The sequence below is a fragment of the Canis aureus genome, chromosome 26 (genome assembly GCF_053574225.1).
Source record: "Canis aureus isolate CA01 chromosome 26, VMU_Caureus_v.1.0, whole genome shotgun sequence".
Lineage (NCBI taxonomy): Eukaryota > Metazoa > Chordata > Mammalia > Carnivora > Canidae > Canis > Canis aureus.
Window position 1 is genome coordinate 49,558,615 of NC_135636.1, and position 25,839 is coordinate 49,584,453.

General features: G+C 53.4%; 1 protein-coding gene across 5 annotated transcripts in view; it reads left to right on the forward strand.

Annotated features, from left to right (window-relative positions):
* EDN3 (endothelin 3) overlaps window positions 1-10,902 on the forward strand; it is a 30,407-nt gene extending 19,505 nt beyond the window's left edge. For 3 of the 5 annotated variants that reach the window (XM_077873769.1, XM_077873770.1, XM_077873765.1), the window contains 3 exons: window positions 5,727-5,900; window positions 6,864-6,941; window positions 9,250-10,902. In XM_077873769.1, the coding sequence (XP_077729895.1) occupies window positions 5,727-5,900; window positions 6,864-6,941; window positions 9,250-9,286 (289 nt within the window). In that variant the 3' untranslated portion in view covers window positions 9,287-10,902. Of the gene's footprint in view, window positions 1-5,726; window positions 5,901-6,863; window positions 6,942-7,350; window positions 8,254-9,249 lie in introns of those variants that run through there. The other 2 variants (XM_077873766.1, XM_077873767.1) reach the window with 2 other exon arrangements.
* The last annotated feature ends 14,937 nt before the right edge of the window (window positions 10,903-25,839 follow it).

The following is a 25,839-nucleotide window of genomic DNA, read 5'->3' on the forward strand; positions in this document are numbered from 1 at the left end:
GGACTGGGACCAAGGGCCCCCAGGGCACAGATGCATGGACACCGCGGGGCAGGGAGCAGCTCCAGGGTACTTTCAGAGGTTGAGTTGCCCTCACCAGGCGTCTTGGGAGAGACAGGGTCTCATGTGCCCAAGTGCGGTCACCTTATGAGTCTTTATACAGGGGCAGGTGAGGGACATTGACGGAGGGTCTCATGGAGACCTCACACAGTGGGGAGGGATCACCACCCCCACCCCAGGAAAGAGAAGCACTTGGATTCCGGGAGATGAGGCAGCCAAGCTTGGCCTTGGGCTCTAGAGAATTCCGGGCTATCAAGTCCTCTGACAGGGGTGTTCCCATCTCCTCACCTTTGTGCTTAGCAGGTGCTCTGGGTGCTCGTGGAAGTGAATGGCCACATCCTGTAGTGAGTGAGCCTCCTGTCGTGTGGGTCAGAGCAGAGCGCTTACCTAGCGCCTCTTTCTGGCTAAGGTGACTGAGGCAGGGAGTGAAGGTGAGCCACACTTTCTTCCTTGCCCAAGAGGAAAATTCTAAGCCTGGATGAGCGGGTCAGTGATGCCTGCTGCTGAAGGAGTTTAATAAAGTCTGAAATGGAGCCGTCGTTGGAGACCATGCTGGGCTTGAGAAGTTCTCAGGAGAGGAGTCACAGGTATCCAATGGCTGCAGGTGCTGGCCTGCCAGTGGGTGGTCGTTCGTGTCCCAGTCCAGGGGCGGGACGGGTCTGCGGATCACGCCCTCTGTTCGGTACGGCCCCAGGGCCACAGGTGAAACTGCCTTTGCTTCCCATTTCAGCAGGGGGAGTGTGAACAAAGGGAATAGGTCATCAAGTTGACTTTCTGACCAAAATGAGACAATCTATTTTTTGCGGAGACGCTCAGAGGGAACACGGACTTTTAAAATTGTGAGCAACTGTAGTTATAAAAATTGTATCAGGTCCTCATTTTGTCACTCTGTCTTGTGACCTGTGTGGCTTTGCTCTATGAGACAAGCCGCCAGACTGGGTGGTCAGGTCAACTCAGATGCCCCCTGAAGGTCAGGCAGAGAATAAAAGTGAGCAAAGCAGGGAAGGTATAGAAGCACCGGGAGTGGCAGGGACTGGGGCAGAATGGAGCCTTTCTGCCCCATCTCTGACTTTGTGGCTTAGCTCCAGATGATCATTGTCATGGTGGAGAGCGGGGTTGGCGTTAGTATAGCTTCTAGTTATTCAGGAGAAGCTGAGAGTTGGGATATTCATGTAAAATTTTCAAATTAAAAGAAAAAAACCAACCCTCTGTTGATTGGTTGAAACCCATAAAATGCTAATTTGCTAACCCTTACAGTAGATGAAAGCTGTGTGGGTATGTAGGGTCACTTGTCTGTCTTGTTCATCGATGATCCCCCTGAGTGTCATCTAGTGCCTGCGCATCAAAAAACATTCGACAGATATTTGTTGAATGTCTCTCAATGGAAGGAAGTAAAAACCGAGTTTTCAATGACAGTCTCATAACTTTCCTCAGAAATTAGATTTTGACCAATGAGTCTCCTTTTGGCTGGCCTTGGCGAATGTCTGTATCTCTCCTTTAAACTTCAGGTATAGCCACCGGTTTCCTGACCAGAAAGATGGAGGTCACTAATTCATTTATGAAAAGGCAACACTGAATTTAAAAACAAAATCTAAAAAAAAAAAAAAAAAAAAAGCCAACTTTCCTTATTTAAAAACTTCTTGCTGAGAGAAATCAAGTGCTTTCAGTGCGATATACAGATGAAGAATGAATATGGGGGATTTGGAAGTTTAATATTTAATAACATTTATATATGACATTTGGGAAAAGCGGTAAATAAGGAACACTGTGATAAATAAGACTCTGGCATCACCATCACTGATCAATAATGAATGTAGGTAGGTTGAGGGACAATTTATTACACAGAGACACATAACGCTAGACGTCGCATATGTAGGTATGCTGGAAGACTATTTTGTTTTGTCTAAGAGCATTTGGATTGATCTTCTCATCTGCTTCTCTTTTGTATGGAGCTCTGTGTTACAACTGAAACATGAGCAGATGGAAGAGCTGCCTACTTTTTACAAAGAATCGCATTCTCCAAGCCCTCCTGTTCAATAGTAGCTACACCAGTTGGTTGGAGAGTATGCTGATCAAAGATTCTCAGCCAATTGGACTTCATTTTTGTGGTTCCACCATTAGGTCCTTCCAACTCACTGTTGAAGAAACATTAAAACATGAGAAAGGGGGGGATCCCTGGGTGGCGCAGCGGTTTGGCACCTGCCTTTGGCCCAGGGCACGATCCTGGAGACCCGGGATCGAATCCCACATCGGGCTCCCGGTGCATGGAGCCTGCTTCTCCCTCTGGCTGTGTCTCTGCCTTTCTCTCTCTCTCTCTGTGTGACTATCATAAATAAATAAAAAAAAATTAAAAAAAAAAAAAAAAGAGAAAGGGCACCAAGACAAATGAAGTCCAAGTGCTTCTTAGATGGGCCGTGCAGATGGACAGAGCAGCCAGGAGGAAGCGTGGCAGAGAATGGCATTGTTGTGCCATATGGCACTCTGGCTCCTTTATTACTTGGTCACACATCTCAAGTGCAGGCCGAGTAGGTGGGATTTTTCTGCCTGATGACAACTCACTTGAATTCCCAGGCCACATAAGCAACAACAAGAGCTATCATTAATTTACCGGTAGCCCTTTGCTAACTATTTTACATGCAGTGAGGCGCATCAGTCTGGCCAACAGCCCTTTTGTTGATCAGAAAGCTGTCGAGAGGGTGGAGTGACCATCACATAAGGGCTTGACAACCCAATAATGGAATCACCAACTAACCTTTCTCTGTGCTCTGTGTACCTTGCACATACCTATATATATTGGCTTGTAATGTTTCTTCCACCTGGTTTCCTACCCCAGGAGTAGGACATGAATCCTGAAGACCTTTCTATATCCCCATCACACTTAGACTAATGCTAGAGACATATATATGTATATGTATATATGTATGATATGCTCGGCAAATGTTGGAGATTTCTTTGTAATGAATTTTGTGGCTGTTGAACTTTACAGGTTAGAAAGAATCCAGTCTTACCAGACTAGATTATCTCACAATTACTACCAGCTCCTCAGTCAACAGCCTTCATTGGCTCAGTCTCGTGCTGGGTCCATGGCAGGTACAAAAGAAGAAGACCAGCCTTCTACTCTTGAGGAGCTGGTGATCCGCATTTAAGTCTAAACAGTGTAGTCCCCTGTCCTGGGCTGTGTGGGTTCGACGGCTATGTCTGACCTTCTTCTGGCCATGTCTCCCACTCCATGGGATTAAAGCCCCTTCTAGAACGTGCTCCAGGTAATCAGGATCCTGGAATCCTTTACCCAAATGTCCCCAAGCCCACTCCCAGGGCCTGTGCAAGTAGGTATGTTCCAGAGTCTGACACCAAGGGATAGGACAGGGCTCCAGGCACATCTAAAGCCCTCAGGGTGGCCAAGGGGTGGATGAGGCCCCCTTGGTGTAGGACAGCGTAGGGTGGAAGAGAGGGTGCCAAACCTCCTTGGAATGGCCACATTGCAACACTCCAAGGAGACCCAAGATTCTAAATTCAAGGTTGGACTTCCAAGGTGTTTTAAAGCTATATTTGTTCAGGTAGAAAGATAGAACTGTCTTATTTAAGAGCTTATCAGATTGATTTAAAAACTTTGAACCACTGTGTTCGCTTTGGCAGCACATATACTAAAAACGTTGACCCATGGAAGATGGGCCTCCATTGGACCTGGCTCTTTGCGGTCTCGGGCACCTTCTAAACCTTCCAGTTGCTCAGCTTCTGTCCTTCCCCCAACCCCGGCAGAAGTCAGCCCATGGGAGACCACACTTGGATGCCCAGGGCTTGTAGCAGGGGTTTCTCATCCTTCCTGTGGGGAAGAGGATGGGGTGCTGTGTCTCTCTGTAAAGTAAACACTCTTTGAAAATCATGAGGGCTCATTTGCATACGAGCCCTTTGCACTTGGCTGCTGAGAAAGCCTTCGCATTTCTCTATTAACAAATACCTCGTTGCCTCCTTTCCTTAGTTAAAACACTCTGGAGTGTTTTCACTGAAGTCGAGTGGCTCTGCACACACAAATGCACAATCAGCTGACAGCAATTTCAAAATTGCAGGTCTTGCTGTTGATGGAAAAATGGGAGCTTGGTTATTCCTGTGTGTAATTTTCACCAAGAAATGGGGACTGGGTTTAATGTCAACGCTTTGAGGTCTAATGCAGCCCAGTTACTGGACAAATACACCTTTAGCCAAATCCTGCCTTATAGCAGTGTCTGTATATGTCTTGTCCCCATGTGCCCGCCCCTGGCCCTGTTCCTGAGAAGAAATGGGGTGTCAGCACATGTTCAGCTCAGAACAAGACCAGACCCTGCTTCCTTTCCCCATCTTGGGGGCACAGACTGTTCAACTCCAGGCCTTCCTCAAGGGCAGGAAGAGCCCACCTTCTACTGATCGGGTAGGAACCCACCACAACGCAGAGCATGAGAAAGGAAACGGGGTTGCGATGCCCCTTGTTCTGGCCTCCAACCCAGCAAGGGGAAGTTGGTTCAGAGCATCAGGTCACGGAGAGTTGCCCCCCCACCGCCACTCGGCCCCCACCACCCTAAAAGGGCTCCATAGTGTGTTTCGAATTAAAGTAAATTCAATTTTATTTTATTTTGAAAACGCAGAAAGGATGTCAGAATCCCCTTTGAGGCGGATGATTGGTGATACTCCATGGGGCTCACAGAAACCAAGGTGGTTCATCTTGGAAAACCAGGCCCTATTGGAACAGTAACTTTTGGCCACAGAATTTCCTCTGGTAATTAGCAATTTGTCCCCCAGTCCTGTTCAATAGTGCTAATGAATTAAGTATATGCTTTTAACTTTTTCCACCACACTGCCTCCGGGCAGTCTTCTTCCTTCTCTGGAGAGCGATGGTTTGGATGCACATGAGCATAAGAAAGAGACAAATGTTAATGGTTCCAAATGACACCATCACCCTCCTCCCCGCTCCAACCATAAATGAGATTGGTAAACAGCTTTAGACTTTTTAATAAGACTTTTTAAATAAGCCTTTTCCCAAGGCCAGTTCTGTCCTTGGCTGTGTCTTACAGGGCGCAGGGGGTCCTCTGATGTTTGTGTTTTCTAAGAAACGGCGTTGGGGCCAGGACACGTCTGTAATTGCATTTGTGTATTCCCGTCAGAGCAGACAGCGAGGCGAGGCGACGTGCGCACAGAAGACACTGGGCCTTGAGCTGACAGGGTGCGGCCGGCGGGCCTTGGGCTGGGGGCTGGGCAGGCCTCTTCCGGGTACGGAGGGCAGACCCAGGCGTGGGGCACCAGCATGTGGGTCATCCGGCTGTCCTTGCACAGGGCTCAGGAACAGGGAGACACCCTAGAACTGCCCAGAAGGGGGCACCCTGGACATGTGAGAGGGTGGGCCCAGGGCAGTGCCCACCTTTCCTCCCCCACAGCTCTCCACCTCTCTGGCCCCTCGGCTCCAGGGCACTTTGGGGTGCTTGGGGAAAACAGGGCTTAAGATTGCCTGCAGAGGCTTCCTAAAGCCCAAAGCCTGGGGGAGCATGTGGACGCCAGTTCTGGAAGTGTGGCTGCACCCCATCACTCCTGTGGCGGCCAGGGTCTCCCAGCCGCGGCCAGCTCTGTGGAGATGCCCCCTGAGTGGGGAGGCCAGGCGGGCTTGTCCACATGCAGCCCTGACGCTGCTCTGTCCTTTGCAGACAGACTGTGCCCTATGGACTGTCCAACTACAGGGGGAGCTTCCGCGGCAGGAGGTCCACGGGGCTGTTCCCGCAGAGCCCACAGCCCTCCAAGTGGACACAGCGCTGCGCTTGTGTGCAGAGCCAGGACAGCGCCTGCTTGCACTTCTGCACCCGCACCCTGGCTGTCAGCAGGTATGACGCTCATCTCCCGGCAGATCTGCAGCCCGGCAGTCTGCTGCGTGGGTCGTGGGCAGGGGTGCAGGGTGTGGGGTGGGGCACGGGGTCTGGTGGGGCTTGGCAGGCCCTGGCTGCTGTGGTCCTGCAGGCCTCCCCGCAGCACCTATGCACCCTCAGCTCCAGGAGGGTAGGTGGGCACTGTGTGCAGTCTCCTTGCTGCCTTTCAGAACGGAGCCCGCAACGTGGCCGCGGCTGTGTCTGGTCTCCAGACACACTTCTGGACGGCCCAGCACTTTGCCAAAATTTGAATAAGTTGCCAACATTTAAAAATTGAAGAATTACCCACCCCTGCCAAATGTGTATTTTTAGCTTCTTCAAAAACAGCAAATGGGACCATCTGGTCTTATGGGGCCCCACGTCCCCTCCTGGCCAGTAGAGGCTGGAACCGAGGTGGGTGCCACTCACATCTGAGGGAGACATGCTGCATGCGTTCACCTGCGTTACCTGTCATCTTACTTTGGGGACCCCAGGGGCCCTTGAGTTTGAGACCCTGTAGCCTACTCTGGCTGCTGAAGAGAAGTTTGTGAGTCTGTGCAGACCTGAATAAATGAGCACTCCCCAATTTGGAAGACCCCTCTCCAGGCTTGACCCAGAGAGGCCATTCACATTGGCATTCACTCAATGGGCAGGTGCCATCGTGGTCAGGGACCCAGGACTGCTGTTGGAAACCCCAGTGCCAACCTCATTTCTTCTTGGCTTCCTAACATCTGATGAATAACTGAGGAACAAGTTGACATTGTGCTTTGGTCAAAATCCACCCACTGTGTGCTCAACCCTAGGAAACTGCCTGAGACGTGGTCCTTGGGGAATGCTGCTAATGTGCTCGTGGGTGGGGAAGAGGAAGTCCTAGTTTGACACTGAAAAACCAGCCACATGGAAATGCAGGTTGATTCATTAAAACCAGCTCTCTCCCCACAGGAATTCAAGGACAGCAACAAATCCTGACAAAGAGGAAGAGCCAGCCAGCCGTGGCAACGGGGGGCTGCGTCCAACGAGGTGAAACTTCCTTCTGAGGCATCACACCCTTGGGGACATGGAGGATGTGAGGGTGGCATGTGGTCTGAGAGGTCAGCCAGCGGGAGTCCTGGCATGCATGGGACGCTGCATCACAGGGGACTGGGCGTTGGGTAGATTGTCTCTGGGGACAAAGCAGGCTGAGGCTAGGACAGTCACTGTCATTGCCCTTCCCCTAGCCAGTTGACCCCTTGCATCCCTTGTAGCTTTAGAGCAGTGACACCTGGCTCTGCATTTTGCTGGGCCCAGACACAGCTAGCTGGCCACTACTGCTTAGAGACCACCCGACCCCACCCCACCCCTGGCTCATCTACCTGGGCCCAGATGTCACTTTTTCTGGAAGCAACATGTGGTCGTTCCACAAAAAAAAGAAATCATTTATTCTTTTCAGCAGCTGATTCTGGACAGAAGTGAATTATAGCAGCTTGGCTTGGCAGCGAGCCCCCCATGTCCCCCCACTGGTGTTATTTTTTTTAACCCGCTTGTCTTCTTTGTAGGAGAGATTCTGAGGGTTTCCTGCAGCCAAACTGGGTTTATTTGTCATTCTATCAATCAGAAATTGTTATTAATGGCTCGCCTACACATCTGCAATGGGATGGTAATTTATGTCCATAATAATAGCCTGGAGGTGGCTTGGGTCCCTACAGGGACTGATCAAGGGAAGATTAAACCATGCTCAGTATACAGGAGGCTTTCCAAATTGGTGGCAGTGGCTTCCAGGCATCCAGAGAGATCCGTCAGCATCCATAATACAAATGGAGAGGAGGGGGCGGGTGAGGCGGCCGAGAGAGACCCCAGGAGAGCACGAGCCAGGCTCCAGCTGGTCCCTGCCTTGCCTTTTTGGTCTTTCTCCTTTTTCTCTCTTCTCGCCCCAAACCCACACTCCTCTCAGCGAGGGCGGGATGTGATTAAAGCCATCCATCCTTTGCATCATTTATTCATCCACTCATGCATTCATTCAGCAAAGATGCGTCATGCACCTGCGTCGCGCTGGGCACTGTTCTAGAAGTCGGGTACACAACGGGGAAAAGGCGATAGGTCTGTCTTTGCAGAATTTAAACAGAGGGAAAGCTGACAGCAGACAGATGCAGTCGTCCCCTGATCCACGGCCTGTGGTGGACACCTGGGACCACGGGCACCATCGAGCTCTGTCTGGACTGTGTTTTCTCCTCCACGGACACACCTATGGGAAAGTTTGATTTATAAATTGGGCACAGGAAGGAGTGACAATAACCCATAATCAACTAGAAGAAGCATCACAATCTACTGTAATAAAAGTTACATGAATGTGGTCTCTCTGTGTCTCTCAAAACATCTTGGTCTGTGCTCACCCTCCTGGTGATGAGGGGACACGATAAAGTACTGCGTGAAGCGATGAGGGAGCTGGATACACAGGCCTGTGACACAGTGTGAGGCCACTAGGGACCTTCTGACACTGGGTCAGAAGCAGGGACGTCTGCTTCTGGGCCGCAACTGAAACCACATGTAAGAGGGGGCCCCTGTGCATACAACGGTAGAGTGAGATGCATGAAGGAGAACAGGAGGGCAGGGTCAGGATAGGACGTGCAGGCGGTGGTTGCTGTTGGGGACTGGGTGGACAGGGTGGTCTCGCTGAACAGGTGTCCTTGGCTTTGGGACCTGCAGGAAGTCAGGGTGTGAGGCAGGGGGCTGAAGAAGGGGAGGAGATTTCAGGCAGGGAGAACAATAAGGGCAAAGGACTTATTGTGGTAGGACTGTGCTGGGTACGTCCAAGGCAGGCAAGAGAGCCCTGCACAGAAAAAGCATGAGGCTGCTTTCACTGTCGCTGCTGTTACTGTTCCGTTGAACGTCCGAAGGACGAGGAAGGTAGCACAGGTGTCCTTTCGGGGCCTGGAAAGGTTGTCCTTCCAGGTCTTTACTATTCACATAAAGCTCCTGTAGGAACTTTATTTGGGAAGAAAAGTCTTTTTCTTATAAGTCATGGTCTCTACCTTCTTGCGAGACTCAAGTGAGTAATTTCTAGTCTCCCGTTCTCAGAGTGGAAGCTGCCCCCACCCCGAGCTTGCGATAATCAAAGATGTGACCAGGCTGCGGGGCAGCTCCCAGCAGTGGCGTCTACCCCGTGTGACTTATTCACACCTTCCCGGGCGGGTGGCAGGCTCTGAAATTGCCCAGAGGCGCCAGGGTGAGAAGGCTCAGCACGAAGCAGGGAATGGGGCTGGAGAGGGAGCGGGGGAGTCACCTTTTTCAGGTGGGAAGAACCCTGCGGCATAACATCCCCTTTTGTCTTGCGCCCCTTTCTCCAAGTCAGGTTGAAGCCAAGGACAGATGGAGGGAGCAGGCCCTAGGCCTCCAGCACCAAACGCTTGCCCGGCAGCGCCCCCCGGCCCCCGCCCCCCGGCCTCCCTGGCACCCTGCTGGCCTCTCTGCTGTGTCAGGAACCCCTGCTGAAGCAGGCCTACAGCACCCCATCTCCGGGTCCCTCAGGCCCTGCTCCTTCCCGCTTCCCGTTCCCACCTCCCAGAGGACAAGGAATCAGTTGGGCCCCAGGGTGGGCGGCAGCGAGAAAAACCCACCCGGAGGGTCACTTAACAATCCACCCCGACCCCAAGAATGCCCCGGTCCCGACGCCCCGGTTTCTCTAATGGGTAAAATGATCCCAGATGTGCCCCGGAGCCTGACGCCCACGGCTCGGGTTTCAGGCAGGAAATTGTTTCTGGAGCGGCTCGGCCCGGTGGAAAGCCACTGGCTGGCTGTCGGCTTCTCCTGGAGAATACTTGGGTCCAAGCTCACGTTGCAAATGCGAACACGTGTTCCCGGTGTAACCGACGGAGCGGGAGCACGGGCACGCGACATCCGCGTCCCTACACACGACGGGCACGCGGTGTGAGTGCTGAGGGCGCCAGCCGGCGATTCTGGAAGCCGATCGTAGCTACAGGGGAGTTGAGGACTTTGAAGCTTCTAGGATGTCGACAGGGATTTTCAGCTGTGCGTGGCTCCCACTGGAAGAATGTCACCTGAAAAAGAGAGAGAAAAAGAGAAAAAAGAAACCTTGATGGTTGTGCCCAGGAAAGGAGTAAATGAGAATCCGTGGGCCTTGAACCCGGGGCAGGCGGCTGGGAGCCTGTGCCCGTTCGGGGACTGGCTTTCTGTGGTCGTCGTGGACAGTGAGGCCAGGGGACCCCAGGCCTTGTTCCCGGGGAGCTGCAGTAAAGGCAGCCAGCTGCAGCTCCAGGCTATTTGGGCGAATATTTGCTTTCATGAATAAATGTGGATCTTTGGGGAATGGCTTCAAAATAAGCCACAAATGCAAACTCTTTGTAAATTATGTAAATTCCTATTTATCTATATAATTGGCAATCACTGGGGATTGTAATGCCCGGCAGTTCACGATCTGTTTCAGCTGTGCTTTTACGGCCAGCGCAAGATTATGGTGCATATCTGACGGAGCGAAGCCGTGGCCCCGTCACCGCTGGGGACAGGCCACCTCCCTGAGACCCCCCTGCCCCCCGCCCCCTGCCCCCCCGCTGGCAGAGAGGCAAGAACCCGCATTTGAGGCATGCCCGGGTCACCACGCAGAGAAATTTGAGGTGGTGGGTGACCAAGCGTTGGCCTTGACCAAATGTTATTATAGGTCTAAAAGTGAGGATCGACCATGAGGAAACCGAAGGGGCTGGTTTGCTGGCAGGATTGTGTACAGTTTAGAGAAGCAATTATTTATTGTGAGACTTGACTTCTTTACTTCAACTCCTTTATGTGGACCTGTTCAAAGTAAAGCCGCTGCGCATAGATTTCAAGTTGTGTTCTGGATCCAAACTCCTATTCCTTAGAGCTTGAATCACATTTTTAAAACGCACATGCAGTGTTTGGCTCTGTGGCAAGATGGTGTCTTGGAGAGAAGTTCATTCGTTGTGCTAACACTCAGAAAATACTGTCAAATGCATAATAAAAAAAAAATCTAGAAGTTTGCTCTGATTTGTGGGTTTTTCTCGCCGGTGTTATATGCATGGTTACACATCGACTTTTCATGGACCTCTGGAGAGGATGGAGGGAGTTATAGTCCAGGAAGTAGAATCCATCCAAAGTCAATTATGGAGGGAGGTGAACGTGGGGCTGCTTGAATTTTAAGGAAGGAGCGGGATTTGGGGACCTTCTGAGGAAGATAAACAATTCAAGAGAGTCGGAAAGAGAGAAATCTGGGGAGAGACTTGGCTCCTTCCCCTGGCACTGTCCCACTCACCTTGGTGGCACCACAGGGCACATAAGTGCTAGAGCAGGAGTCCGGGGACAGAGCAGCTACTGGTTGACCTTCTCAGCCCTTCAGATGGTCATTTTGCTTTGTTGCTTACAGTTCTCGAGAATTAGCAGCCACAAGTGACCACATTTTGTTTGATCTTCTCCATCAATTGCAATGGTTTTAAGCCTTGAGGACAATGAGGGCATCTTGGGGGTTGGAAGTGTCAGGAGACCTGGGTTTCTTCATTTTCTTCCTCCTCCTTTCCCTGTTTTCTCCCTCCCTTTGTTTCTTTTGCAGCAGGGGTCCGAGACCACCCAGGGCAGGGACAAGGGCAGAGGCTCCACTGAAGAGCAAAGGGAAGCCCAGTATTTTGAGTGGGTTTGATCACATCCAATCTGAGAAAACCCAAGAGCCTCTTGTTTTCACTAAACTCATTTTCGGGAATTTTGACTTTGATGAACCAGTAGCATTGGCACTAATCCCCACTACCCCCCTGCCCCCGCAGGCCATGAAGCAGCATAGCAGTGGCTGCTGGGGTCCAGGGGAGGCCCAAGCAGGACCCGCCCGTGGACCGGTGCCCAACGAGGTGCTGTAGGCCCAGAGGGAGGAGTTCCAGGAGCTGGGAGCCATGGAGGCAGGAGTGCTGGGCGCTCCTGGGATTGGGGTGGAGGAAGGGAAGGGGAGTCCACGGAGCTGTGAGCAGAACCAGCTGCAGGATGGGCAGGGCCTGGTGCATCCTGCCAGGCCGTGGGCCGTGAAGGCCCACAGGAGGGCCGGCTGCATCCAGAGAGCTGGCTTTGCCACCAAATCACCGAGGGACCTAACCTTAAGCCAGGCCTCAGTTTCTTCGTTTATAAAATGGGTGTGATGATCCCAGCCTGCCTACCTCATTGCTTTATCCAGCGGTCCAACCGGAAGAATCTATGTAAAAGTTTTTTAAACCCTCAACTCACACAAGGCATGAGACACAGCCTCCAAGTCTCCCAAGTTTGCCCTGAACTAGCCACCAGCTCCTATTTGCACTAAACGTTTCTCATGGAAGCACATCTTTGAATTTGCACTGTTCCTCCAAGTAATAGGATTTGATTTATAGAAATTGTCAGAAGAGTTGATTCCCCCCCTGCCCCAGAAGATACATATTCTCTAAATCCCTAAATTCTTTTATATGAATTCTTAAGTATCTCAAAGCTTGAGCCGATCGGTTACCTGTTATTCAGGCCATTATAAGCCCTCCTGGGTCCCTCAGTCATTGGTATGTGATCTCTTTTTTCCTTCACTGGCAGGAATGCTCAGAACTGTTGGGATCTGAGTGGTATTTAGTGCGGGGAAATTTAAGAATCGGTTGCCGTCAGGGGCCAGGAGGAATGAATGCAACCACGCTTGCTCCAGGTGTGCGTCATTAATCCTTCCAGAATGATGTACCGAGAACCCGGCAACAGGTGAAGTGATAAACAGAAGAGGCAGAGGTATGGGGGGGGGGGGGCTGCCCTGCAGCAGAAGGCACCCTCCGTGACTAGGAGGGCTGTTGGTGCAGCCTGGGGGTGGAAGGAGGGCTTCTAGGAGGAGGCTCGTGAGGTGCCCCGGGTCAGGGGCAGAGCCTGAGCAGAGGCTTGGAGAAGACCTGGGGAGGCTGAGGAGGCACAGGCCACAGTGGGGGGGAGTGGGCGTGGGCGGAAGGGTGAGCCACGAGGAGCCGCCACCGCCTTCGTGACACCAGGAGCGCGGCTGCCTCTGGCCCCCCATCCCTGTGCACCTGGAACGGGCATCGTCGGAGCAAGCGGCGCGTCCCCAACAGGTGAGAGTCAAAGGGGAAGACGCTTGTCTGGGCTGAGCCTGGTTTTCATTTTGTTTTTAGCCTCGCCCCCGGCCCACGTCCCCCAGCACTGGTGAGAGACAAGAGGGGCGCTGCCCGAGGGCCGGGGGGCGGATGGTTTCCGTCTCGGCGCGCGATGGGTCTGGGCACACGGTGGGGTTCGTGGGGCTCAAGCTGGGCGAGCAAACACGTCAGCGTGGGGGCCCAGAGGGCAGGCAGCCCTGGGACGGGTGCGTTCGGCGTCGCGGGCCCCCGGCCACCCTGCCATCGCCACTGCGGCCGTCGACGGCCGCACCTGCTGTGTGGTCCGGGGCGCTCGTGCGGGGACGGGCCGTGGGCTGGACTCGGCCAGCGGCTGCCCCCGGCCGGCCCCGGGACAGACCACCGTGGAGTGGAGACTTCCGCAGCCTCGTCCATCTGAGGATGTGATTGTGTTGATGCGTCCGGGTGCTAGTTTGGTGGACGTTCGGGGACGTTCATTCCCTCCCGAGGTCAGTGCGGCCACCTGGAAGTCTTCTCTGGACCCCGCTCCCCGCTCCCCCTGCCCCCTGAGTCCTCTTCCTCCGGCGCCTTTAGGACTTCTCTCGCTCTCCCTCTCCCTGCTGGCTGCGGTTTCAGTAACGAGTGTCTGGGTGGGATCTTTGTTCCCTCCAGTCTGTGCCATTAGCACTTCTTGAAAGGACTCTCCCGTCTGAGGATCCTCCTCCCCCAGACCCTTCTTTTATTTTTTATTAAAAAAAATTTTTTTTACACTTTTTTTTTTTTTTTTACACTTTTTTTTTTTTTAAGCTCGCTTCCCAGCACCGCTCTTCCCTGTGCTCTGCTTCTTCTGGAGGGCCTATTAATGGCACTTCATTGAAAGTACATTATTTTCTCCCTTACCTGAATATCTCATGTTCTCTACTTCCTTCCTTCCTTCCTTTTTTGAAGACTGATTTATTTATTTGAGAGAGAGAAAGAGAGAGACAGAGACAGCAAGCGGGCACGGGGAGGGGCATAGAGTCCACACCCGGCATGGACCCTGAGATCGCAACCTGAGCCGAAACTACGAGTCGGAGGCTTCTTTGACGGAGCCACCCAGGTGCCCCCTTTTCTTTCTTATTGTAAGTCTGAATTCAGTCCTGAAAATCCACACCTATCACTGGACTATTTTAGGTTAACCTAAAGCAAGCAAGTCTTCCCAAGAAGCTGGCTACCAGTCAGTCCACACCTGTTTCCAGGGGGTTCTTCTCGTGCAAGGCACCGAGAGGGGCCCAAACGCATGCTAAGTCCTCCCATTTGTCCAAAGTTATGTGTCACTTTTGTAAATCTTCAATATGATTCCACAATATAGGTGCTGTCATCATTTTCATCTTACAGATTATCAGGAAAACCAAGGCCCAGGTAGGTCACTAGCCCGCAGTTCCATCACTGGTAACTAGCCCTCAGCTTGGTACAAAGTGCCCACTCGTCCTAGTATATGACTAGTTAGTGGCAAGACACAATGAGGACAGAAGGCTCATAATACTCTTATGAAGTTTTTTTTTAAATTAAAGCATTTAATAAATGATAGTCTTCCATGATTCAAAAATTAAAACTACCCCCCAAATTGGCCCACCCCTGCTCCTGTCCCACTTGGCTGGAGGTGATCGCGTTTCCTGCTTTCTGGTCTACCTGCCGCTGTTTCTTTGTGAAAATATGGGCAAGTACAAGCACACCGTCTGGCTCTTCTCTCTTCTTTCTGCAAAAGTTACTGTTCAACACTGTGATTTTTTTTTTTTTGTGATTCCGCTTTTTTAGATTCTTTTTCTGACACCAAATATGCATCATTTTCTACCCCAATTCTCCAATGCTGTGACACCAGCTGGGTGTCCAACAATTCAATTCAGTTCTGACACTACCTACGCAGAGTGAGCGTCAGATCCTCCAGGCTGGAGGCTCAAGTCTGTAAGCCTGGCCCCCTCTTCAGACACTGGTGCAACTGGGGTCCCCTGGTGACCCATGCTCCTGCCCAGCTGACTACAAATTTGAGGGTTCACACAACCCTTGCCCCCCATCAGTTTCGATAATTCACTAGAGTGACTCAGAACTCAGGAGAACTCTCCTCCCATTAGAGCTTTATTGTAAAGGGCACGACTCAGGAAGAGCCGAATGGATGAGATGTGGAGAGGGGGCTTTAGGGGGAAGCGGGTGGCAGAGCCACATGGAGCTTCCATGACCTTCCTAAGCCAACACCTTCCCAGCACATCCAAGTATTCATCAACCCAGAAGCTTCCAAACCTCACGAGGGGGTTTTATTGAGGGTTCATTAGGTAGGCACAATCGATTAAACCCCTGGCCACTGGTGATTGATTGAACTCAGTCTCCAGCCCCTCCCTCCTTGGAGGTCATGGGGTACAACTGAAGGTTCTAACCATCTCACCCTGGCTTGGTCTTTCTGGCCCTCGGGTCCCCATCCTGAAGACGTCTACCCTTCCCCCATATTTATTTTTTCTTATATCAAACCCACACTTTCTTTGACCTTGCTTTTTGGCTTAATATATCTAGGAGATGAGTATAGCATGGTGTATCCAACGGTACTCATTGATGGACAGTTGGGTTACTTTCAATATTTTGTGATGATAAGTGATGCCACAGTGAATGAGGCCCCAGCGTGCCTGCATGCACGGGCACCTCTGCCTGTGGGATACGCTCCTAGACGTGAGACTGCTGTGGGAAATGTACCTGCTTCTGTGGTTTGGGTAGATATTATCGTATTTGAGGAATATATCATTATCATTTCCACCCCTCAGGTAGAGGAGTCGTCTACCTGAGGCTTAAAAAGGAGAAGTCATTTCCCCAAAGTGAAGTAGCGAAGGAAGAGGTAGGAAGGACACAACTCATTGTGTGGTGGGGTTGGACAAGTGTGGTGGCTAGAGTGGAAGACGCTGTTGGGGGAGAAGTGAGACCAAGAGGGTTTAGGAGTCAGAATGTTAGGAAAACAGCCGGTGGGATGAAGACTGGACCAGAAGGAAGTGGTTGCCATTGGAGGTTGTTGAGAACCATCCCCTTCCTCATCATATTCCTGAAGGTGATGGGTTTCTTTCTGGGATTTTGATAACACTGGGAAGCAGTGGGAACCATTAACAACACAGTATGTGTGTTCCTTTGTCCTTACTGTCACTTCTTTCCACATTGGGCTAATTGATTGTTGAGGTCAGCAGCCATTTGCAGACCTGCCCTCTCCCCACCGTCTCCTAAAAATAGCTTTTGCCTCCTTTCACCAAGATGGGAATCTTTTCCTCATTGAGAATGTGAAACACAAGGTCTGTATCCATGCATGCCAGGCATTTTGGGACATCTGCAAAGCCCATCTGCAAAACTTACCTGCACCCCCAGATTAGACCTCTGTGGCTCAGTTTATGCCACAGAACCCCACTGCTCTGCCATATTTTGTTGGACCAGGGCTGGAGACTGAACAAGCCGTGGGCCAGGAGCTTACAGTGTGATGGTCAGATGTTAGGGTTGAAGGACCCCAAAAGGGGCTCCCTTTTCTGCTGTCTACACAGAGTACTGAGACAGATGGGCTCAACAGACAGACGGAGGAGCAGGGAAGGAACACTCCTGAAAGAGCCTACCATCCCCGAGCCTGGTTCTTGGTGACACTTTGTCTCTGATTCAGCTTCTTGTGATGACTGGCTGTACTTGCTTCGTGGATTTCATGCACTCACATTTTCCTTCCTCTCATAATCCCTCCAGTTCCTGAAGCTCATGTAATGGGACAAGAATTCTATGGTCGGGTGCCCTCTCCTAACCTACCAACCAGAATGCAGTGGTCATGAGCTCTTACCGCTTCAAGTCCAAGGGAAAAGGGAGGGAGCACTGTCCCCAGTTGCTCCTGCACCTACCTGATCCTGGCTCCATTGTGATTGGGCCAGCCTGGGTCATGTGTCCACCCCCAGCCAGTCACCGGGCCAGGACCATGCAGTGTGAGGACAGGCCTGGGCTCTGATTCTTAGGAAGTCCTTGGACCAACGGAAGTTTGGGTGCTCTTCCCAGAAGCAGGGAAAATGGGTGATGGGCAGCAAAATCCACAAGGGCATCTGCAGGTGCCTCGTGGTCCAAGGCTGCTGGGGAGAAGTGATGATTGAGACATCATGCCTGTCTTGAATTAAGTGAATTAAGTGCTTCTTCCAAGTGAAACCATGGTTTTCATCAATCTCCAGCCCGCCAATATGAAATGCGTCTTGACAGGCTTGCTCGGAGACTTCTTTCCAAGCACACATCTCTCCAGCACTTGTCACTGGAGAAGACCTGGTGACATCTTTATTTCTCTCCATGTCCCTTGGCCCAAGCACCAGCCTAGTGTTATAAGTAGGGCGAAGAGATCGTTCAAAGGGAAAATACACATTCTTTTAAAAATAGTGTTAGAAGAGGCTTCCTCCCAGTTGCGATGCAGCTACGAGTTTGAGGCCAATGAGTGTGAAACTCGTTGTGGGATGCCCGGGAAACCTTTGCCCACAACCATATCCCCGACAGACCCAGGGGCAGAGCACCCAGAGTTTCAAAGCTGAACCTTCGATATCTTAAATATTCATGCACTTAGTTACTTGGATCAAAAACCAGTGCAAACATTTTCCTACTAATTAATTGACTAAGCTTGGGGATTCAGGAGCCCTAATTACAGGGATAGGTTAGAGATCAGGAAACCACTATATGTTAGAATTGCATTGAATCTTCTCCAAAGTTATTTGGTAACTAATGCTGGCTCAGGCATTTTAAATGTGATGCTGGGTTAGAAATGGGGTAGGATAAGTTCTAAGAGGGTTTTCCCTTTCTCTTGGTTTATATAAACATTAATCCAGCATTAAAAAACAAAACAAAACAGGGCAGCCCGGGTGGCTCAGCGGTTTAGCACCGCCTTGGGTCCAGGGCCTGATCCTGGAGACCCAGGATCGAGTCCCATGTCAGGCTCCCTGCACGGAGCCTGCTTCTCCCTCTGCCTGTGTCTCTGCCTCCCTCTCTCTCTCTCTCTCTCATGAATAAATAAATAAAATCTTTTAAATAAATAAATAAAACAAAATTTAAAAAAAACCCTAGTTCCTAAGAACTTATTTACCAGGCCCCTTCTCCCTCTACACTTCCCACGAGCCAGGCTTCCCCCAGGAGCCACTTGTCCTCAGTCCCTGTCCCCGCTCCTGGCTCGCAGAGGCCCTAAGGCGCTGGCCTACGTGAGTTCCTCCTCGGAGCTGGTAGGACAAGAAGCCAGAGGGGGAGGCGAAGGTCAAGGTCAGAGACCTCAGGTTAATTCGGTTGATTCACAAACAGCTTGTCTTGCACATAACTTTGTCATTTTTGCTTAGTGCTTCTTCCTCCCTTTGCCTCCCTCGTGAGGGTGGAGCAAGTATCTACCGTGGTTACTGCCATAAACTCAGTACTTAGCCAAGCACTTGGCCCTTGGTTGCATTCCTCGGACATTCGTCCAGTGAATGAAGACACCACGAGTAGCCCAGGGTCCCTGCTTTGGCAGTCTCGCAGGCTGCTGAGCAAGCAAGCACACGGATTACTGGACCAGGGGCTCGGTGACAGGTGGGACGCTGAGAGGGCAAAGGGGAACAGGGTCCCCTCTTTGGGAAAGGACACAGACAGAGGCCTGTCAAGCTCGGTGGTCCTCCATGGGTCTCAGCCTGTCTTGACTCAGGCCGGTGCTGCCTGTCTCCTTGGGGGAGCACCCAGCCTGGCCAGTCCTCCGCGTGCCTGCCTGGGCAGTTGGGGTGCCACACCCCGAGCCGTTGGCAGAGACCCGTAGGTCCGGCCACTGTGGCTTTCTGAGGTCTCCTTGAATACACAACAGTGCTCACCCCGCCGGTGCCAGACCACTTGGAGGGACTGTGTGTTTCTGGAAGGCTAATTATTTTCCTTCAGAAATTGATGTGGAATTTAGCTCAGTGAAAGAGATAATTCGAATTTTCCTATGATTTTTAAGAAACACTGGACTTTATTAAGAAAAATTATTATCATTCATTTGGCTTGGTCGTGTTAAATTTTACTTCACCTGCATGATTACGTATTAATAGGGTGGGGTTACAGTTGACCGGTTGACATAATACTAGTTTTGAAGTCATTTAATGAAGTGTTTGTCATTTTGTTTTGCAAGTTTTTGTTTGTATTTTGGAGCCCGTAGACAAAGCTTCCTGAGCCCCAGCCCTGCTCCTGCAGGCTCGTATGATGACCTCAGTGGGGACCTGGCTCTGGCTGTGTAAACGTGGGTCCAGGTACTGCCTACGTTCAGATGACCAGTCTCGGGAGACAAAGCAGCCTGCTGCACACTTTGTTAGTCTTTTTTTTTTTTTTTTAAGATTTTATTTATTTATTCATGAGAGACACAGGCAGAGACACAGGCAGAGGGAGGAGAAGCAGGCTCCCTGCGGGGAGCCCGATGCGGGACTCGATCCCAGGACCCCGGATTCACGCCCTGAGCCGAAGGCCGGCGCTCAACCACTGAGCCCCCAGGTGCCCCGTTTCTGTTAGTCTGTGTCACGTAGCCATGGCTCTGTAGCAGACCATCACAAAATTTGGTGGCTTTAAAAACTAGCCATTTATTTTTCCCCGCAAGCCCACAGGTCACCGGTGCGGCTCTGTGGCCCCGGGCCGGGTGCAGCCGAGCTCAGCGGGCTCACTGGGCTGGGGGTTGGCTCACGCCTGGCTGCTGTGGCACGGCCTCGGCGGGGGGGGGGGGGGGGAGGGGCCTCGGCCCGGCCCCACGGGACACCTTGACCCCCGGCAGGAGGGCCTGGGCCGTTCTGGCGGCAGAGCGGGCAGCCGGAGGGAGGCGGCGGCGGTGAGAGGACAGGCGTGCGGGGCTCCTGGGTGGGCGCCTGCACCCCTGCGTGCAAAGCCAGGCCGAGGCAGCCCGGACCCGAGGGCACAATAATGAGCTCGGTTTCTCGGGGCAGCGACTGCGAGATCACACTGCAAAGGGCACGGCTGTAGAGGAGGTGGAGGATGGAGTTGGTGTTTATCACAGCTGAGCAGCAAATCTGTCATTTGTTCTTATTTCAGGGAAATATTTAGCGCAGGCGAGATATGGTACTTGGTTCCACCCAAACTCGGGCTGTGCCAAGCAGTGCCATCTAGGAGCCTCCACCTTATGTCAAAGAACAAAGATGCAAAAGGCACATTGCTACGCTGATCTTTCCCAGCCTCGAGCTGTGGGGCATCCACGTGTGCGTGTTGGTGCGGGGTTTTACCGGAGGTGGTGAGGCCTCGGGCTGCGGGGTCCGTAGCTCTGCTCTCGGCTGCCAGTCATCTGACTCGGAGCAAGGGGGTTAACCCCTGTGTCCTCTTGGCCTTGTAAGCCGGGATGGCAACACGAGCCGCACACAGGGTCGCAGGGTCTCAGGACCTCACACGCCTCAAGGGCCTGGCGTGCCACCGGGCCCACTGAACACACGCAGTCAGCGTGAGCTGCCACTGTCGCTCTTACGGGCTCGCGGGCCCAGCACCCAGTCTGCGTCCAGCGAAGTCTGTTGAATGAATGAGTTAATGGTGTGAGAACCATTTTTCCGAGAGCAGAGAAGTGTCTCCATGGGTGAGGGAGAGAAGACAGGACGTGTGGTCGGGCCCTTGGGGTCCCTTTAGGATCAAAGGGGCTCCCTGACCCGTCCCCCGGCCCAAGTCCCAGGCCTGGGCTATTACCTAACGAACAGGTGACCAGCCCGAAACTACTGAAGGACGGGAAGAAGGCTTTTTCTAAGAACTTTAAAGTGTCCTTTTCTCTACTAGAGTGGCAAGAGCATGATGACAGCAGAGGATAACAGACTATTGCTGGAGAGGGTCCAAGCCCCTTGAGCCGGGTGCGGATGAGGGACTGGCTGGAAGCCCTCTCCTGATGGACTTTGCTGGAAGGCGGATCGCTGCTGGAGGCGGGGGCATCCGTGGGAGAGGGTTAGAATGTTCTCAGGCGGAGGACGGTGCATGTCTGTAGACGCTGGCCACATTTGAAACGGGACACTTTGGCTCAGGAGGAACCTTCCGGGCATGGGAATTCCTGAGCCCAGATGGTGGGAAAATCCTCTGAAAACTTCGGGATTTGGGTCTGTGCAGCTGGGCAGCAGCTGCGGGCCTGGAACCGGAGCCGACCCCAGGTGGTACCACCTGCTCCACTTAGCGCATTTTCCCACCCTGGTCGGGGCGGCCGGGCCTCTCTCACGGCGGAGTCGCGGGGAATGCGGAGAAGGCCCAGAGACACTATTTGTCGAAAGGATCAAGGAGACGGGCGTCCAGCCTGGGAGCCTCCCGGAGGCTCGGGGTTAATTACCGAGAAGGCCCAGAACGGCAGAAATCTGCGCTATTTTCCCCGAGGCCTCAATTAAGTCATCCTCTGACGTCACGGGCTCTGCACCTGCAGAGTTGTGTGGTCAACACTTGGTAATGTGGACTCCATAAATTGAGAGTTTATAATTGTTCTGACAGGCCGTGGATTGGATCCTCTCTTTGAATTATCTATGAAAAAGCAAATTAAGAGTGTAATCCTGATGGCATGGGACATACCTAACCTACTTACAGGACTAAACTCCATGCTCTTGCAGAGCATCTGTTACTGTGTCATAAATTAATAGGGTAATTGCCAATGCCTGTCTTTTAGGGCCACCAGAACTCTGGAGGGTGACATTCTCTCAGTTCTTGTTGTACTTGAAGTCACACACGGTAGCATTTCAAGTGGCTAATTTCTGTTTCCTTTATGATGCACACGGAATACTTGTACCCACACTGATACCCAGAAGGCGCTAAGGGCTTATGTCTGGAGTCAGGGGGCCGGAGGCCCAGCCCTAGCTCTGCTGCCTGCTTCCCTGGTCAGTTCCTTAATCTGAGCCTCAGTTTCCCCAGTTGTAAAATGGGGATGATAAAAGGACCCACACCCTGCCAGCGGTCTGAGCCAATGTGCCAGGTACATGTGCTGACCACCTTGGAGGCGGGTCCTCCGGCCCCAAGGACGGCAACCCGGGCCTGCATCCCGACCGGAACTCTAAAAAGCACCAGAAGCACGCGGCGGGCACCGCTGCATTCCTGACTCAAACTTTTAAGATGAGTGCTTATTGTTGTAAGTAGAATTGGGCTGAAAATAATAGTACCAACCTCTGGGGTCGTTCGGAGGGCGAAATGAGTCAATGCAGGGACAGTACATAGCATATAACCTCGGCGTCTGCTAAGTTCTCACAAGTGATGGGGACAGCGGGTGTGGTGCCGGGTTGCCAGACTGGGGACGTGAGAATACAGGAGACCCGGTTCAATTTGAATTTCAGATCAACAATAAATAAAATTTTAGTAGAACTATGTCCCGTGTGACAGTTGGGACACACTGTGTTGAAAATTACTCGTTGTTTATGTGAAATTCAAATTGAACTGCGTGTCCTCTAGCCTATCTGGTAATCCTAGATCGAGGGGGATTTACGTGCTCGGATTCCAACAGATGTCTGTCTCTGGTGTGGTTTATCCTTTTATTCCCTAATTGAAAAAAAAAATAGCAGTTTCTGAGCACTAAAAGTTATTTTGGCAATCACCAAACCTGGCAACAATGCAGAAGAATTGTCATTGTCTTCGCATCCCGGGAAAAGTGTAAGCTGGAATGCTCTCTTATGTAAACAGTTTGTCAAAATGATTGAGGAACTTGAAAATGTGCATGCCCCAAACTTTAATTACAGAAGTGTTCATCACAGTGTTACCCAAAATAGCAAAATAGCTGGGGAAAAATAAACCCCATTGCTTAAATAATGCTAATAATATGAAATTTCCCCCGAAGTTTTCCAGCAAGGAGCGAGACATTCTCGGGTGGCTGTCACTAAAGGTTTTGGTGGAGTGACACACAAATGAGCAACAAAAACGTAGCCAAACGTAGGCGTGGCCGTGGTCGGCGGGGAACAGACGCTTCGGAGGCGCCTGTTCAGCGGCACGGGGTGTGCCCCCGGGGGTGCGGACGCGGTGGCTCACAGCCCAGCCCCAGACAATCGGCTCCGATTCCTTGACCAAGGGCCTGAAGCTCAGTGAAATTGGAAGTCAGAGCGTTCGTTGAGGCCTCAGGAAGCACATGGAATTCAGACCAAATCCCTCTCCCAACGCCGCGTGCCAGGGCTACCGTCGTGGCCAAAGTGAGGCGCTCCCGCCGGCGTCTGGGGTGGCGTGAGGGTTCAGAAATGTTCCGCACAGACCGCTGTCCTCCTGGCTCGTCCTCTCTCTGCAGAGGTGGCCTCAGCGTTTGCTGGAGCCTTAGCGGGGTGCAGGGCGGCCTGGCCAAGCGCTGGCCACAGGTCACGGCCTGACGTCTGGGAACAGGTGGCATCTGTGGGCATGACCGACACCCACAGACCTTGGGGAGGGGCGAGTCTCCATGAGACTTCCTGGAGGGCAGGGTGTGGGAGGGTTGGCAGGGCGCCCACCCTGACCTGCTGCTGCTGCCCACCCACCCCCCCCCCCCGGGAGAGGGGAGCAGGAAGGGGCTGCGTTTGCACAGGTGCCGGAGACGGGGCTCGAGCCGCCCAGTGTCGTCGGGGCCCCAGGGCGCGCTCCCTTCCTCCGTGGCAGGCCCAGGGCGGCTTCCCTGGGAGCCCAGGGCCCGGGCCCGCAGCACGTCCAGGCTCCTGCAAACATGTTGTGACTTCTTATAAAATCAGAAGAAAAATGACTATTATAATCATAATTAATATCTGATAACAGATCCAGCCCGGATTGCATTCGTCTTCCTAACAGCACAGTTGTAAAATATACTAACGCTTTATATGGAGGAAGGGGACCGGGAAGGCGAGGGCGCCGGGGGCCCAGCGCCCTGTCAGCCGCGACGTCTCTGCAGACGCATTTTTGTGTGCAGCTTGGGAGGAAGAGGGAGGGCCCGGGCCCAGCCCGAGCGTGCGAGGGACCCTGCAGGGGCCTGGCAACTGCAGAGAGGCTGGGTGGGGGCGGCGAGGGCGATACCCCGCTGGCATCCGAAGCAGGGGGCCGGGGTGCAGCGCAGGTGCGCCAGAGCCTCTTGGCCAGTGGTGCCGGGGCGGCCCGAGGGGGACGGGCTGGGAGCGGAGCCGCTCCTCCAGGTGGTGTGGCACGTGCTCTGACCCCCTGCCTTGCTTCCCTGGGAAGTAGGGGTGGTTCGTGCTTGTCTCGGGGGTTGGCTGTGAGGCCCGAGGGGGTGCGGCCAGTAAGCGCTCAGAGGAGTAAACGTGACAAGGGGGGTACGGAGACGAGGCATCTCCGTGTCAGCTACGAAACCAGGCCCAAGGCCTGCGGGGCACGGCGACCCCACCTGGTGAGGCGCAGGTCCCCTTGGGGCCCTTGTCGGCCTCTGGAGGGTGATCCAGCTGGAAGGACCCCGGGTTATTGGAATGTGCGCCAGGCCCCCCGGGGGCTCCCGAGTGCTCATCTTTCCAAGGAACCACGTTGCATGAATAGCAGAGACAGGGCGCCAAGTCGTGGGGCGTCCCCTGTGCCAGCAGAACACGTGCACCCAGCGCACGAGGGTGGGGTGTCTGCCGGGAGCGGATGGGGTGACAGGTGCCGATGAGAAGGAAGGGAAGGCCAGCCCTTTAAACAGCAGGAAGGACGCTCAAGCCGGGAGTGGAAACCGTTGTTCAGAACCTATGGGGGGCAGGGCTCTGGGCTGGCCCCCACCTTCTAGAACCTGGTCCCAGGGGTCCTGGCATCCAGGGAGCCCTTTGTAGGGCGCTCAGAGCTCTGAGCACCAGGCACTGCTGGACCCTGGGGTGCTAAGCCATTCTAGAGACTGTGGGGTGGCCACTAAGTCTGCTGGCCCAGAGCTGGGTGTGGGTCCCGGCTCCCCGCTTGTGGGCTCTGGGACTCAGGGCACGTTACTCAAACCCTTTGTGCCCCGGTCTCTGTATCTCTGGTTTTCGTGGGAGCGAAATGAAATACTATGTCTGAGTGTTTTGAAAACTGGCACGGGGTGCGTAGTGACCAGGAGGGCTTCTTGGAGAAGGCAGCCTTTGAGTGAGGCCTCGCGGCGCGCCCGGCAGGTGTGCTCATTCCGGGGAGGGAATTTCAGGCCGAGGGCAAGGCGGGGTGCGAGAGCAGACGCGGGGGCTGTGGCCGGGATGTGTCTGCGTGCAGGTGAGTGTGCACGCTAGCGTGTGCACGAGTGTGTGAGAAGGTATGTCTGTGCATGTGTGCGGGTTTGCCGAGTGGAGTGCGGACCTGGGCCTTGGAGACGGGCCGGGGGGCAGGGGGTGAGGGACTGCGGTCCTGCAGGCTCGAGGGGGCCACGTGAGGGCGGGCGGGGCGTCCCCCGTAGGTCTCGGGAGCCACGGCGAGTGGGGTCACATGTTAGAAAGGGCACGTGGGGCCCCAGCAGGGGACGGAGTGGCCCAGAGCTGGCGGGCACTGTCGCAGCCCCCCAGCCAGGCAGGAGGCGCCCGAGGCCGGAGGGAGCTGCTGGCTCGGCTGGGCCAGCCCGGGGCCCCAGCACCGCCCAGGAGCATCCTCCCCAGGACAGATTTGAGGCTGCTGACATCTCTCACCCCATCCTGTCCTCGGGGGTCCCTCGTAGGGGGAGCTTGGCTGCAGCTTGGGACGCGTGGAATAGGGCTCTGTCCCGGGCAGCCCCGGGCAGCTGTGGGGACAGCTGTGCCATGTGACGGGGTGGCTGCACTTCAGGGAGGCGCCTGGAGCCCTGTCGTGTGGTGTCCTCCCACCAGGGCCCAGGCTCGCCCCGACAGATGGATGCTCTGTGGAGAAAGCAAATGAGAACAGGGTGTTCTCGGGGTGGCAGCTGGTGGCAGCGGTCGCGTCTGCTTGGCGTCGGGCATGGGGGCCTGCGTGGGGACACTGCTCCTGCGGGTGGTGGTGGGTGTCAGCCCCGGGCCAGGGCCTCGGCTCTGGTCTCCCTGAAT